The 14,589-nt window shown below is 33.6% G+C and overlaps 2 protein-coding genes across 2 annotated transcripts; one reads left to right on the forward strand and one right to left on the reverse strand.

The window, feature by feature from the left end:
* Positions 1-245: 245 nt before the first annotated feature.
* Positions 246-7,794, forward strand: LOC133199697 (uncharacterized). The gene is made up of 5 exons (XM_061335567.1): positions 246-254; positions 3,085-3,883; positions 5,487-5,574; positions 5,664-5,982; positions 7,768-7,794. Exons 1-5 carry the CDS (start codon positions 246-248, stop codon positions 7,792-7,794), a joined length of 1,242 nt encoding a protein of 413 aa, XP_061191551.1.
* A 3,971-nt stretch (positions 7,795-11,765) lies between these two features.
* LOC133199400 (ectonucleotide pyrophosphatase/phosphodiesterase family member 5-like) lies at positions 11,766-14,249 on the reverse strand. The gene is made up of 3 exons (XM_061335203.1): positions 14,032-14,249; positions 13,039-13,775; positions 11,766-12,209 (listed from the first exon to the last, which is right to left on the reverse strand). Exons 1-3 carry the CDS (start codon positions 14,228-14,230, stop codon positions 11,898-11,900), a joined length of 1,248 nt encoding a protein of 415 aa, XP_061191187.1. The 5' UTR covers positions 14,231-14,249; the 3' UTR covers positions 11,766-11,897.
* Between the last annotated feature and the right edge of the window lie 340 nt (positions 14,250-14,589).

Consider the following 14,589-nt stretch of genomic DNA (forward strand, 5'->3'; position numbering starts at 1 on the left):
ATATTGAGTATTAAACATAAATTCGTTTTAAAGAGGAATTAGGGTATAATCGGAGAAGACTGCATCTTTCATGAGTTTTTCGTTGCCTTTATTCATCTTAAGATGACTGCTTAGGCTAACAAGCGGCCATTAGCCCTAATGATAACCTAATAGTCTCATGGCAAGTTTCTGAACCATGTCATGCATTCCCTTCTCTCATCTACTCCATGATAAAACGCCAACTTTATGTACTCCATTTTGTCGTAATGACAATGGTATACTGATAGGATTCTATCCTACAAGAGAACCTTTTGGTGAACGTTTGACGTTTTTTAGCTCTTCTTTGAATTTTTTTTTGTTTTGAAAGCATTGAGTCTTAACTTCTGGTGACTGCATATGAATTTTAAAATTAAATACCCCTTTATTCTTAAAAATTATTCTTATAAAACTTCCTACAAATTAAAAAAATAACCCCTTTTGTAGTCCCATTCTTGCCCTCGGTCCTAAGGATTGAATAAGTATTACTAGAGTATAGCTTCAATAAAATACAATTGGCATTCTAAAATTGTAAGGTTTCCCTATGTTAATTCAAACTTTGGGTCGTTTTGTGGTAGTACCGTTTTGGGGCCATGGTTTCAATAAAGTCGAATCTCCAAAAACAAAAATGCTTGCATTTGTTTGAGAGTTTTTTGAGAAGAATTTTAAAGATGTTGTTTATTTTAAACCTATTTTGAGACCGAATCTCAAAGATAAGACCGCGGAACATTAACTGGCAAAATTGGAAATATGCAGCTTACGTCATTTTCATCTGTTACCGTCAAAACATTTAATGATAGACAATGAAATGGGCGGGTACAATTCGGCACGGACGTCTGCGAAAACATTGGAATTGAAATTGCAATTCGAAATCCATTTTCAATCCACCTCAGCTACGCTAGAACGCACGGTGTTACTGATTGACACAGAAGACAAATAATTTGAAATATATATAAATCAGAATTTTCTATCCCATGTTTTTAAAGAAATATAAAGGGAAAAATATTTGATTTCTGTTTGGTATGTGTGTGTTGGGTGGTTGGAGGGGGAGGGACTGAACGATCTTGGAAATGAATAAGAACGTTTTATTTTAGTTTGGACAACCCCTCCCTGTTTTTGTTTGTCAAACATTTTTCAGAGAAGAAAAAACTAAAAAATAAAAGCTCTTGTCATCCTAAAAATTAATACATTCTTCATGTGAAGGCATGATCTGACTCGACAATTTTTGACACCCCCCCCCCTTTCTAGAATCAAATGGCCGTCCCCTGATAAATTATATTTATGTATTCTAGGACTTTGACGTGTCCTTAAAATTATAGGCTAAAAAACTCATATAAATATGAATTTCAAACAATATGTATTTGGGAATTGAATTTATTTGTCTTTTGAATCATACATTCACACTTAAAGAGGCTGGGGGGTTGTGGCCATTTTTAGACTATATTGATCTCCTTTAGAAGAAGAGCTCCATATGAAGATATAGAAAATGATCAAATTTTAAAACCAAAATTTTTGAAATTTTTCTTTGCCAAATGATAGTTGAAAGCTTAAGATATCATATCTAAAAAATTAAGTTAAATCTAGTGGTTAATTTGTTGACCCCCCAGCCTCCTTAAGGTTTGAAAACAGCTCAGATGGATTGAAATTGAATTTCAAATTTTTTTTCAGTGAAGAAGAAAATAAATAATGTCTTTTTTCATCCTACAAATATTTAATATATTCTTTCATGTGAGACATAACCATAAATAATCTGATTCGACAAAATTTGCTAGCCCCCCCCCCCCCAACTTCTAGAATCAAATGGTCTTCCCCTAAAAGAATATACATATAGCTATATCTTCTATAACTTTTGTTTGTCCTCAAAATAGAAAATTGTTATACATTAATTTCAAACTATACGCATTTGGGAACTGAAATTATTTGTCGTTTCGATCATATAATTATAGCTTTGCTAAAAATAGCTCAGGTGGATTGAAAATGAATTTCGAACTGCAATTTTAATCCAATGTTTTCGCAGACGTCCGTGTCAAATTGTACCCGCCCATTTCATTGTATATTATCAAGTGTTTGACTGCGATAGATGGAAATGACGTAAGCTGCATATTTCCAATTTTGCCAGTTAATGGTCCGCGGTCTTATATTAAGGTTTAGGGCCAATTATTTAAAAACAGCTTTATTTTAGAAAGCTTTCACAAAAGTTTATTTTTTTAAAAATTATCTTACCCACTTTGCACTATTACTAAATTCAGGTCATGCTCCTTTATTTGAACAAATTCAAGGATGCATTATCATTTGCTGTGTTTTCAAAAAAGTCTTACATGTGAAAAGTTAAACGACACACTACGGACGAAGAATGAGACAGTGATTCAGAAAAGAGAGAGACAGAGAGAAATATCTGATTAAAAGTTATTTCCCCATTTCTCGATGGTGTAAACTAACTTTTAAAAATCTTGTCATAAACTTTACAAACAAAGATTTTTTTTTCAGGAGAGACTCCCGGTGTTGTGACAAGTTGTCAAATCTGCTTTGGTCAGTCGAGATGCTCTTTTATTGAAAAATGTGATGACATTTCTCAAAAAGCCTATGCAGTCTGTGGAAATGTATGTATAAACTGCATTGAAAATGCCTTGTATTAAACATTCAATATATGATAATGTTCATGTAAATTAGTTGAATCTTATTCGTCGAGAAACATTTGTTAAAAAACACTTTTACCCGCTGAATGATGAAGCCACGCCCTCCAGCGTAGCAACATTTAACATTGCTTGACGATGGGTGTTATTCCAAAAAGAAGTGACTGCGCATAATTTATGCGCAAAAGGTTCAGTGTTACATGTATTTGTATAAAATATTCAGTATAATATAATAAAAATTGCATGTAGATGAGTGTAGACTCGGTTGACAATGGTTTTCTTGGGGTGAAAATTTCAATTTTACAATCAACTACATGCAATATTATATATATATATATATATATATATATATATATATATATATATATATATATATATATATATATATATATATAATGATACATGCATGATCCAAAAACCATTAATTTTATTGTAGGCTAATGATTTATTAGACACTACCACAGTTACAATAACAACAGAAGGAAGCATAATCACTACAACGGAAAATCACACAACCACAACAGAAAGTCCCACAACAACAGAAAGTCCTTCAACAACAGAGAGTCCCACAATAACAGAGAGTCCTACTACAACAGAAAGTTCCATAACAATAGAGAGTCCCACAACAACGGAAAGTTCTACAACAACAGAAAGTCCCACAACAACAGAGAGTCGTACAACAACAGAAAGTCCCACATCAACAGAAAGTCCCACAACAACAGAAAGTTCCACAACAACAGCAGAAAACCCTACAACAACAGAAATTCAAACAACAACAGCAGAAAGTCAAAAATCAACAACCGAAAGTCCCATAACAACAGAAAGTTCAACAACAGAAAGCCTTACAACAGAAAATCCCACAATGGAAAGTTCTAGAATGACAACAATGGAGAGAGGTACAACAATAAAAGAAAGTTTCACAGCAACAGAACATCCTACCATTACAGGAAGTCAAACAACAATAATGGAAAGTAAACTAACAACAGAGAGTTCCACAACAGAAATTCCTATGACTTCGATGGAAAGTTCCACAACAAATGTGACCGAGGTAACAACAGGATTTACAACCACAAATCTATCACCATCTACACCAGAAGAAACTACGAAAGCATCAACAACAGAAACAACAGCAGAAAGATCTACTGCAACAACAAGCACTCAAGTGACAACTAAGACCACAGCATCAGAAGCAGTAACACAGGGACCGATAGCGCCTGAATCACAGACCGGAACAGGTTATAATCTTACACATAAAGTTGTTTGGTTTATCACATTCTCTTATGCCACATGATTCACAGTTTTACACATCGAGTTAAAATCATGTGTAGAATGTTATTATATCTCGCTTTTTATAAAGCATGAGATCATTAAATCCCATTCGTCCGTCACTAAAAATTTAACCTTGCGTATAACTTTTGAATGAGCAAAGACAGGGCTTTCATATTTCACATGCGCATTACCTGCGATAAGACCTTTTCGAATGCACTATGATTTTAGTACCCTATGACCTTGAAGTTTGACTTCATTTTCTTACATATTTTATTGGTCATAACCTTTTAATGAAGAAAGATAGTAGTTTCATATTTTGTGTATTAAGAGCCCTCTATACACTGCACACTAAAGAGTTCCAATTTTGTGGTATACTTTTAGGCAGATAGTGTGATCTGCCATTTGGTCAAAAATAAAATAAATTGAAATGTACAGTTTATTACATGTACTTGAATTGTGATCAAATAAAGCATTCACAGCATTTTCATAGGCCAAGATGAATATTTGCAGGTATTTTGCCCACTTAAGTAAACAACAGTGAATTATGTTCAGCAGTACTTTATTGTCTTTGAACATTTTTCTTGGGGGTAAATGCAAGGTACCCTTTGTTAAAAATGTGATAGTTAAGCTCAATAATTAAACCTTTACAGGCTATAATTTTCTTAATGTTTAAGAAATATTAACAATGTTAAGTTCTTTCGATTGCACTATGAATCTTGACTCCGTGAAGGTTGACCTAATTTTCTAAAATGTTAACATTAGAAATTAATTTTGAGTGAAAGATGATAGGGCATTCATATATCACATGTACAAGTTTAACCTTCTTTTCAAAATAAATAAAAAGGCAACACCTTTCAAGGAGTACAATCAATCTTGATCTCTTGAAGTTTGACATATTTTTTAAAAAAGAAATTAATGGTACCATACTGCTCTGAATTTGCTTGTTTATTTAAAAAAATACGTTAAACTTGCAGAATAATGCACATATTTGTACTAAGCAATAAGCGTTCTATCAAAACTGAGATAAAGGTGTTTCTGGAATAAGGCTTAAGGTTTTTTGGGGTGGGGGTGGATTAGTGATACTGTGCTAAAATTCTCCTTATAGTAGTTAAAACTTTTAATTTACTGAGTTTGTCACTCTTACAAACTAAGAGAATAGACGACAAAATTTGATATTACTTAGACAGTCAAATATTAACCAGGCCTGTAGCAACGCTTTCAAAAGTAGGGGGCCAACTTCCCAGAAAAATCTGACAAGCAAAAAAAAAAAAAAAAAACCTAAAATGACCAAAAGTGGGGGATGGGGGGGGGGCAACTTTCTAAAATTTTAACAAACAAACAAAAAACAATTGGCTGTTCAAATCCTGGAATTCGCTTGTGTTCGACCTTACAGCATCAAAAAGTGTGTGTGGGGGGGGGGGGGGGGGACAAGCATCTAAAAGAACTACATGTACATGTAAAGCAAAATACTATTCTCAGAAAAAGTGGGGGGCTCCCCCCACCCACCCACCCCCTGTTCTACGAGCCTTTTAACTACTTTGATAATCATTTAACGTCTTATGATTTTAGATGCCAAGACAGAACGAGCCATCACTGTAGTCGTGTCTGTAACCATCGTTGGAATCCTCATGGCGATACTAGCAATCGTCTTTAAACGGTGAGTTTCGACGTCATTTATATTAGTTACAATGGTGATGTGAAGTAATAGTAAAATATATGTATATTAAAGTATATTTCCTATGTTAGGAGAAAAAAGATTCCGTTCAGAAAACAAAGGAACCCCATTGGAATTACTTACCGGCATTTCAGCAGCGGTATAAGCTCAATTTACGACCAAATTATTCTGCCGGAAATGGACTTACTGAATTTCGATTCAGAGAAAGAGGATGCTGGAGACATCAACGAAGTCGGAGCTTATTATCAGAATGTGCATACCGAAGTTGAATCCGACAATGGTAATCTTGTGTCGACAGAAGAGCAAAAGGAACTAATAAATCATGGAAGCATAAATCACGTGATACAAAATGGAGGGAATACCAAGGAACACGCCGTCGATACAAATGGTGTAAATATAGAGAATTCAAAAAAAATATCAGTAGCAAAAAATCAAAATGGTGAATCAAATACTAGTATACAATTAAACGAATCTCCGTCTCATGTATCTGTGATAAACGTTAGAAAATCGTCTCAATCCGGGGCCTCTGGAGATCGACCAGAACAAACTATGACAAGACCGAACGCAAAAAATGAAACGAAGAAAAATGTATCAGTGATTCATGTCTCAAAATCATGAACTTAAAATGAAAACTGATTATGTATACTGTCCATGTTTTATCAAGAAGTCATAATATAGGATTTACAAAAAAATGAATATAATTAAAAATAAAAAATGTTATTCATATTTTTACAAAATAATGCTATAAAAATTATCTATAATATTCTTCATATATACCTGTGCTACATATTTAAATTTTAGATGTTTATATACTAGTAAGTGCTATTTGTCTTTATACAATGTAAGAGTAACATATGACTTTTGTAACGTCATGTAATATTTTTAGTTTTTACTGTATATAATTGTTATATATTAAATGAATGTAAGAAAGTTATTAGAAACACCGGAAGTACTTATGTCCTGACAGGATAAGTAAAGAGAACCTTTTATCGTCCCAGATTAATGAAGAGTCCCAATCTCACACAATATTTACACTGGCGGATTAAGAGTAGCCCAGGGCCCCCTTTTGTGACCAATTAATGATCTTTTTTTGTTGTTGTGGGATATTGCATTAATTTTACATAGAGTTTAGCTAAAATAAGTCAAAAAATGTTCCATAAAACTCCTACAACCTAAGAGCTTCCGATGGCTTCGCCCCCTGGTCCCCGTACCCAGACCACGATCTGGTTGGGTCCCCCGTTTTTAAGAATCCTGGATCCGCCACTGATCTTGTACATGTAATGTGTTAATAGCTTTAAACTTCAAGTATCATACCAGATGTGTAACAGATTTATTATCCTGCTCAAGCGCTTGTTCACCATATAAACTTTAGATACTGAAAATAAACAATTCAGTCTGTTCTCAATTTGTGGTATGTCATATTGTAGCGAAGCAGAAACATACAAGACAGTTTCAAGTTATATTGTTTATTACATAGCTCTGATCCTTCGATGTATTTCGCTCCAGTCTTTGGCAATCCCCCCCCCCTTTTCCGATCTTCAAGGATTTTTTAAAATCATTTATTATTTTAGAAATACATGTATTTTGGATTTCCAACATTTCGGCATGAGCATCACTGAAGAGACAAATCGATTTACATCTCCGTCCACACGTAGAGAATTTGCCATCCTATCTCAAGGACACCACGGACTACATTAACAAGACGCCCTCTACTGGCCTTCCAGATCATACCCTTCTCGTGACTATGGACGTCACATCTTTGTACACCAATATTCCGCACGATGAGGGTATCGAAGCCTGTAGAGAAGTCTGGGATAGTAGATCCATACAAATTCCTTCTACCGAGTCCCTTGCCAAGCTCCTTGAACATGTTCTCAAGTATAACAACTTCATGTTTAATGGAGATTGGTATCAACGTCTATGAGACACTCAATCCTATTGACTGTAGACCAGGACAATTTTATCTGCTTCCTAAGATACACAAAGAAGGTATGCCAGGTCGCCCTATAGTTATGGTGTAAATATTGTTAATACTGATTTTATTTATATATAAAAAAATTGTAATTAGAAAAAAAAAATCTCGTTGTGTCTGACTGAACAGAACACGACGGCTGTCGCGACAATGGGTCCATCTCTAATTCATACTTACAGTATATGAAGTGTATGTTTAATTAGCTGGACACTCTAGACAAATGGGATTAAAGGTTTTGGCGGGAAAATACTGACCAATGGCTATTTTTATTTATTTATTCAAGGTTAAAGTTAAGTTGTAATTTTAGAACTCTATAGATTTCTAGACTTACATTATAGAAAGTTGTTTATAAATCTATTTAACTGTTTATTATTTAAATAAAATATATTTATTTTAAATCAAGCTTATTATTGAAAGTTATTTCATAATTTTAATGGCATGTGAAAGAAAAACAGTGTTAATTAAAATCAATATAAGGCAATGACTATCACAATACAGTTGACTATGTCTTGTTATATACATTCATACTTACTGCCATACAGAAACCTATTAAATTTAATGACCAACGGAACATATTTCAAGTGATCATATATTCATGATAATTATGGATTCAAATAAAATAAAGAGCAAGGGCCACTTAGGGCCTTTTTTGGCCTTGTGAGTTTTAGAAAAATCGAAACTGCTCCGTTTTGGTTGACAATGCAGTATTTATCACTTGGACCCTTTTTGACTGTGTATCTATTGAACATGACGTAATTTTCTTCATAGTCAATGCATTATGACGTCATAAAATGCGTCATTTTTACCGTATCCTGTAAATTCCTTTAAGGGGATGAAGGACACGTGGTCACATGACTGGTTAACTACGTCATAGTCTCCGTTTATATAAACTGTGCAAAACGTGTAAAGCATCAGTTCATGTATAAATTTTTGACAATTTTTAAACTTTAATTTACCATCTTATAAAAAAAAATAAAAAGTGTTAACATTCTTGTAAACATTAACAAATTATGAAAAAAGATTGATCCACTCCTCTGTTTCCCCAAACTGCGCGTCCAACAAGTCGATGACGTCATACACGATCTGTTAGTACAGCAAGATCATACTCGGTGAACACATGGGCGGTGTTATTATGTAAAAACAGGTCATAATCAGTATATGATGAAATATTTTGAGAAACGGGAACACAAAAATTATTTTTGCATGGCTGATGACGGAAATCTTATGTAAGTATATCTTATTTCGCATATTTAGCTTACTTGTGACGTCATAGTTGGTTTTTTCCGTACTCGAGAAATGTAACATAACACGTTTTTGTCATGTTTATGTCCTCTTTAACGATGTCCTGTGAAATAATGAGGTCAGCTTCATCATTCGAAATTTTTACAGTTAATAAATAATATGAAGGATTTGCATTTCAACATAAATTAAAAAATATTGAATGATAGAATTTTTGTAAATTACGTTTTTTATTGTTTAAGTTGTCTTAAAAAGTGCGTAATTTTCCCTATCCAGCTGCAGTGTAATGGACAAAACTTGCTTTTGCGCATTTTAAACCCTAGTTACACTCTGAAATATTTTAAAAGATACATGTCCACTTTAACATTTATTATATATGCTTAAAAAATCCCATTGTGGACAGAGTAATGAGCCCGGAAACATGGAGAATTAATACTCAACTTAGATACTGTAGGGCATAGTATTTTTCAATCAATATCTCCAAAATAAGGTAAGAAACCTAATGATATAACTGCTGTAATATATGTGGGACATACTTAATTAGAAATATACAAAATATAAAAAAAATTGAACGACAAGTATTTTTTTAGCTCAAGGTCCTTCTCCTCCTTAAGGGGACGAAGGACACATGGTCACATGACTGTTTATCTACGCATAGTTTCCGTTTATATACAGTGCAAAACGTGTAAACCATCGGTTCTTGTATAGATTTTTGACAATTTATTTTACTTTAAGGTCAAGATCTAGTAAATGGCTTTAGACTATCATTTTGGTGCTAGATCCATTATGACGTCATAATCAATTTCAACTTTCTTTTTCCCGTACTTTACGGCTTTAATAGAATTATGTAGAAAATAAAGTATTTTCATGGAATTCAATTTGAAATCATGTGAAAAGTAATCCCGATACCTATATTATTCAATTTAATATTATTTTATAGAAGAGGCTAAGAACATACAAATTACCGTTTTCTGAGAGACTCTAGGCAATCTGGATACATTTCCCTTGTCTGATATGGAAAAAAACTCCCGAATTCATGACTGGTTTTCTTAATTTTTCATTGAAAATGACAGTTTAAAATATGATTTTTTGTCTTGTTTACTTACAAATTATGCCCCAAAACACCTTATTTGACCATGCTAAAGTTATAAAGCATAATTAAAGGAATTTATTTCTCAAATTTGAGAAATCTGTAGGCACCTTTCATTTACTAGATCTTGACCTTAATTGCCATCTAATATGAAAATAATAAAAAAAAACTTTAACATTCTTGTAAACATTAACAAATTACGGAATATGTTGTTCCACTCCTCTGATTCCCTACACTGCGCGTCCAACAAGTCGGTGACGTCATACACGATCTGTTAGTACAGCAAGATCATACTCGGTGAATACACTGGCAGTATTATTGTGTAAAAACAGGTTATAATCAATATATTATGAGATATTTTGAGAAACGGGGAACATAAAAATTATTTTTATATGGCTGATGACGAAAATCTTATGTAGGTATATCTTATTTCGTTTATTTAGCTTACGTGTGACGTTGGTTTTTCCCGTACTCGAGAAATGTAAACATGACACGTTTTTGTCATGCTTTTGTCTTGTTTAACGATGTCCTGAGCAATATTAAGGTCAGCTTCACCATTCGATATTTTTACAGTTAAACAATAAAACGAAGGACCTGCATTTAAACGTAAATTTTCAAAAATTGAATGATAGAATTTCTTGTAAATTAATTATTTTGTTAAGTTGTCCTTAAAAGTACGTAATTTTCCCTACCCAGATGCAGTGTACTAGAAGAAACTTGCGTTTTCGAATTTTAAACCCTATTCATACTCTGAAATATTTTAAAAGATACATGTCCACTGAGATATTTTTTTATATATGCATAAAAATTCCAAATATGGACAGAGTAATTAGCCCGCAAATATGGAGAATCAAAACTCCACTTAGACACCGTAGGGCATAGTATTTGTCAATTAATCAATATCTCTAAAATAAGGCAAGAAACCTAATGATATAACTGCTTTAAGATATGTGGGACATACTAAATAAGAAATATACAAAATATGAAAAAAAATTGAATGACAAGTATTTTTTCAGCTCAAGGTCCTTCTTTCCCTTAAGAATGGCCAAAAGTTGGAGTATTTTTTCAATACTTCATATAGAGCACAACCTCTGATCCAAAATATGCAATTACATAATGAAAGGTCTGTTTCTTAAGATCATAAAACATGGTTTAATTTTTGGATCGAGGGCTGTGCTCATATTTTAACTCTTTGCTGAATGTAGTCAAATAAGCATGTTTTCTGCAAAATTCAAGAACATTGCATTTTCACAATGCCAGTTTTCCAATACCTGAATTCTCAAAAAGAAATTTTGTTATAGGAAATGAGAGCACTGAGTCTCTACTTTATTTTGATATATGAAATGGGACAGAAGGTGATAGTCAAGTAATTGATACAAGAACAGGGTCATTTTATGCATAAAGTGAACCTAGCTCCTTGTTTAAAAAGTCTAAGAAAAGATTATTCACAAAGCACATGATAGTAACAATTTTTTTTTCCGATTAGAGAAAATATTTACGTATATATACGATTACTTGTAGCAAAATTTGCATCTTAGTTCACGATGACGCCGTGCTGCCTTCATGACGTCAATTACGTGATATTTCTTATCCAAAATTTCTTTATTTAGTCTATGAGATAAACGGTTTGAGATTTTATTTTAAAAATAAAATGATTTATAAAGGGCATCTACTTGTAACAAAAATCTTATCAAATTTGGAGGCAAGGCCAATTTTGATGCTTAACTAGCCTTGTTCTTTACAAAATAAACCCAAGTCAACAATGGTCTTAATGAAACAGTAAACAGTAAAAGTAAATAAAATAAAATCAAACTATCACACTTTTCAAACCAAAAAATTGAATATTGAAAGGTCATTAATACTTTGGCCATATTAAACAAAATCGTATATTCTTTTTTAGGGGAATCAGGAAAATTATCTGTTGTATGTTTATGCACAAACTTTCTAACTACTCAGAATACTTGTTCCTACTGTATTTCACAGAGCAAACTCACACACATATTTTTATAAAAATGAATTCCAAAAGAATGAAATCCAAATCCAAAAAGAGACTGCTCTTAGTTCAGGACCATTATTGGTACTGTCTTTGGACACAATTAAACTCTTCACTCGCAGAAGGCTTCCATTGTTGGGGGCAGGTTGGATCTGAAGAAGTTCACACACTAAAGGATAGATGTCCACGTTTTTAAACACCGGTACTTGATAGTTCTGGCGAATGTTTGGACCCATGGCTAGGAATATTGGCTTCATGCTTAGTAAAGCGTTGTCGTAACCATGATTTCCCTTCTCGTTTATTCTTTTGGCCAACGTGGCATTCTGGAAAGGTATTTGATAATTTAATATCATAAAAAAAATTAGAAGTATAAATCAAACATTGATTGTCACACGTGAACAACTAAATTTGGGCGCTGAAAACTTTATTTTTGATGCTTAATCTTGTGGAGATCGAGTTAAACATCATCAAAAGTCACAATTAACTGTATGAACTCTATTTTTTCTAATTTCCTGAATGGCAAATAAACACATAAACATGCTAATCTCATCAAGGTTCTTTATTTGACAAAGAACAAACTACGGTTTCAATACTAATCTGACCCTCTATTTTAGGTCGGTTGAATCAATCATCTGCTATCTTTTTTGTACGTCGTCGTCTGTCGTGCGTCGTGTACAATATATATATATATATATTTTTGACATACAAAAAATTTTAAAAGTAAATAGTCCAACACCATGGGTATTTTGAATGATAAAGTTGTAGGTCAAAGATAATGGGAAGTTGTGATGGAAAAAAGGAATTTTTTTTATCACAAAAAAGCAACATTGTTTGTTAAATATAAAATGTTCAGAGCTAAAGCTTCTTCATGCATTTTTGATATTTAAAATTTTAAACTTTACTACTTTAAATACAGAGTAGATGTTTTCCATTCCAAGTGGACCTGAGATGAAATCAGATTTAACGTGCATTTCCGCATATTTACCTTTGTGATGTTACATGTTTAGTATCATGTAAGTGGTTTGTAGTAAGATGAACATATGGGTTACATTAAATAGTTAACCACAATACTGCAGTACTATATCAATATCACATATAATTGCCGATCCAAACTCTATATCTACATACATCACTATCGAGAAACAAACCTACCGTCACAATACTCCAACCCTCTTCCGCTGTTGCAAAGATTGGCATTACCCTCCTATTATTTCTATAATGCCATTTTATTGGTATCTCTTCCTTTAGATATACATTTAAATGTGGAACTGAAGCGTTCCGTATTTTTTGTATGACGTATTGTGGATCCTTTCTTGGATTGATCTGCATGACCGGTCCGCTGTCCAGCGTGAACAGAATGTCCTCATCCATGTCGACCAACTCAGAGACATCAATCAGCCTATGTTGTAGGTCAATACCGGTCATCCCATGGTCACTCACGAGCACAAGATTGACCTTGTCTGTCAAAGAGTTCCTATCCAAACTATCCAAGATGTATCCCAGAATCCCGTCCATATCCTTGACCTTTTGTACGATCTGTGTCGAGTCAGGTCCATACATGTGACCTGTTTTGTCTGGTTCATGAAAGTACAATGTGACGAAGTCTATTGATTTGTTTACTAACCAGTCGATCACCCGATCCACTCGCGGGATAAAAGGAATACTCTCGTTGTAAGGTAACCAAATGTTTGGACGATATCCGCGAATTTTTGCTTCACTTCCGGGCCAATAAAAGGTGGCGCTCGTCCTGTTGTTCTTTCTAGCCGTGACCCAAAGTGGTTCTCCGCCATCCCACCACTCACTCTCGTGGCTTTGATGACCAAACGTGGCATTAAGGACCGGGTCATACATATGGTTACTGACGATTCCATGACTCTCTTCATATAGTCCTTAAAAAGTAATTTATTAAGTCTGAAATGAGTTCAAATCCCAGCCATAGTGTAATTAAGATGAATTGTGGAATAGTGTTCAAAAATATTTTATTCATTATAAGAATCATACCTTCAAAGACAATTACCAAGAATATTGTGGACTATAATTCACAACTATTTTCTTCGTAATGTGAATGTATTAAATTGAATGTTTTAAATGATGTATACGCCTATAAAATAGTTTATAGGCTCTTAATAATCCTACAACACTTACCGGTTACAAGGGTGTAATGATTAGGAAACGTCTTTGTGACGAAAGTATTATTAATGTACAGCGCATGCGTTCCCAGCCGCGCCATGCGGTCAAAGTTTGGAGTTTGTGTTTTCTTCAAATAATCCCATCGAAAACCGTCCATAGAAACCAATAACACCTTCTGTGTGTATCCGGGGATACTTCCGGTCACGAAGTTCATCAGCACATAGAGAATAGTCATCCAGAAGGAAGCCTTGTATTTCGCCATTTTGCTTTATAAGTTTGAGATATATAAAACTGATAAAACGAACTTGTGTTTGATTAACTGTTCAAACTTGATAGATCAAGTACGTGGCTCTCATATCTTAAACAAATTAACCGAAGTCTTATCGTCCCTTAAAAGCCAATGAAAGTGACTTCTTCAACTGACAAAAGTACATTTGTGTACATCATTCAATGGGAAATATAATACTCAAATTGTTTTGATTTTTGTACAATTTTATGACAGATGTTAGTTCAGTGTCCTTTAATCAATAATGAGGATATTCTTCTCCTTTTGAATTGGCTGCAAGGTTTGCA

Source organism: Saccostrea echinata, unplaced genomic scaffold (genome assembly GCF_033153115.1).
Source record: "Saccostrea echinata isolate AGI-Se365-2 ecotype Australia unplaced genomic scaffold, CSIRO_AGI_Sech_v1 ptg000034l, whole genome shotgun sequence".
Lineage (NCBI taxonomy): Eukaryota > Metazoa > Mollusca > Bivalvia > Ostreida > Ostreidae > Saccostrea > Saccostrea echinata.

Coding starts and splice junctions, on each gene's coding strand:
- LOC133199400 (XM_061335203.1), bottom strand. CDS start 14,230: ATGAACTTCGTGACCGGAAGTATCCCCGGATACACACAGAAGGTGTTA. Junction 13,776..14,031: donor TCATTACACCCTTGTAACCG/GTAAGTGTTGTA, acceptor TTACTTTTTAAG/GACTATATGAAGAGAGTCAT. Junction 12,210..13,038: donor AGGGTTGGAGTATTGTGACG/GTAGGTTTGTTT, acceptor ATACCTTTCCAG/AATGCCACGTTGGCCAAAAG.
- LOC133199697 (XM_061335567.1), top strand. Junction 3,884..5,486: donor TGAATCACAGACCGGAACAG/GTTATAATCTTA, acceptor TTATGATTTTAG/ATGCCAAGACAGAACGAGCC. Junction 5,983..7,767: donor ACGCCGTCGATACAAATGGT/GTAAATATAGAG, acceptor ATGTTTAATTAG/CTGGACACTCTAGACAAATG.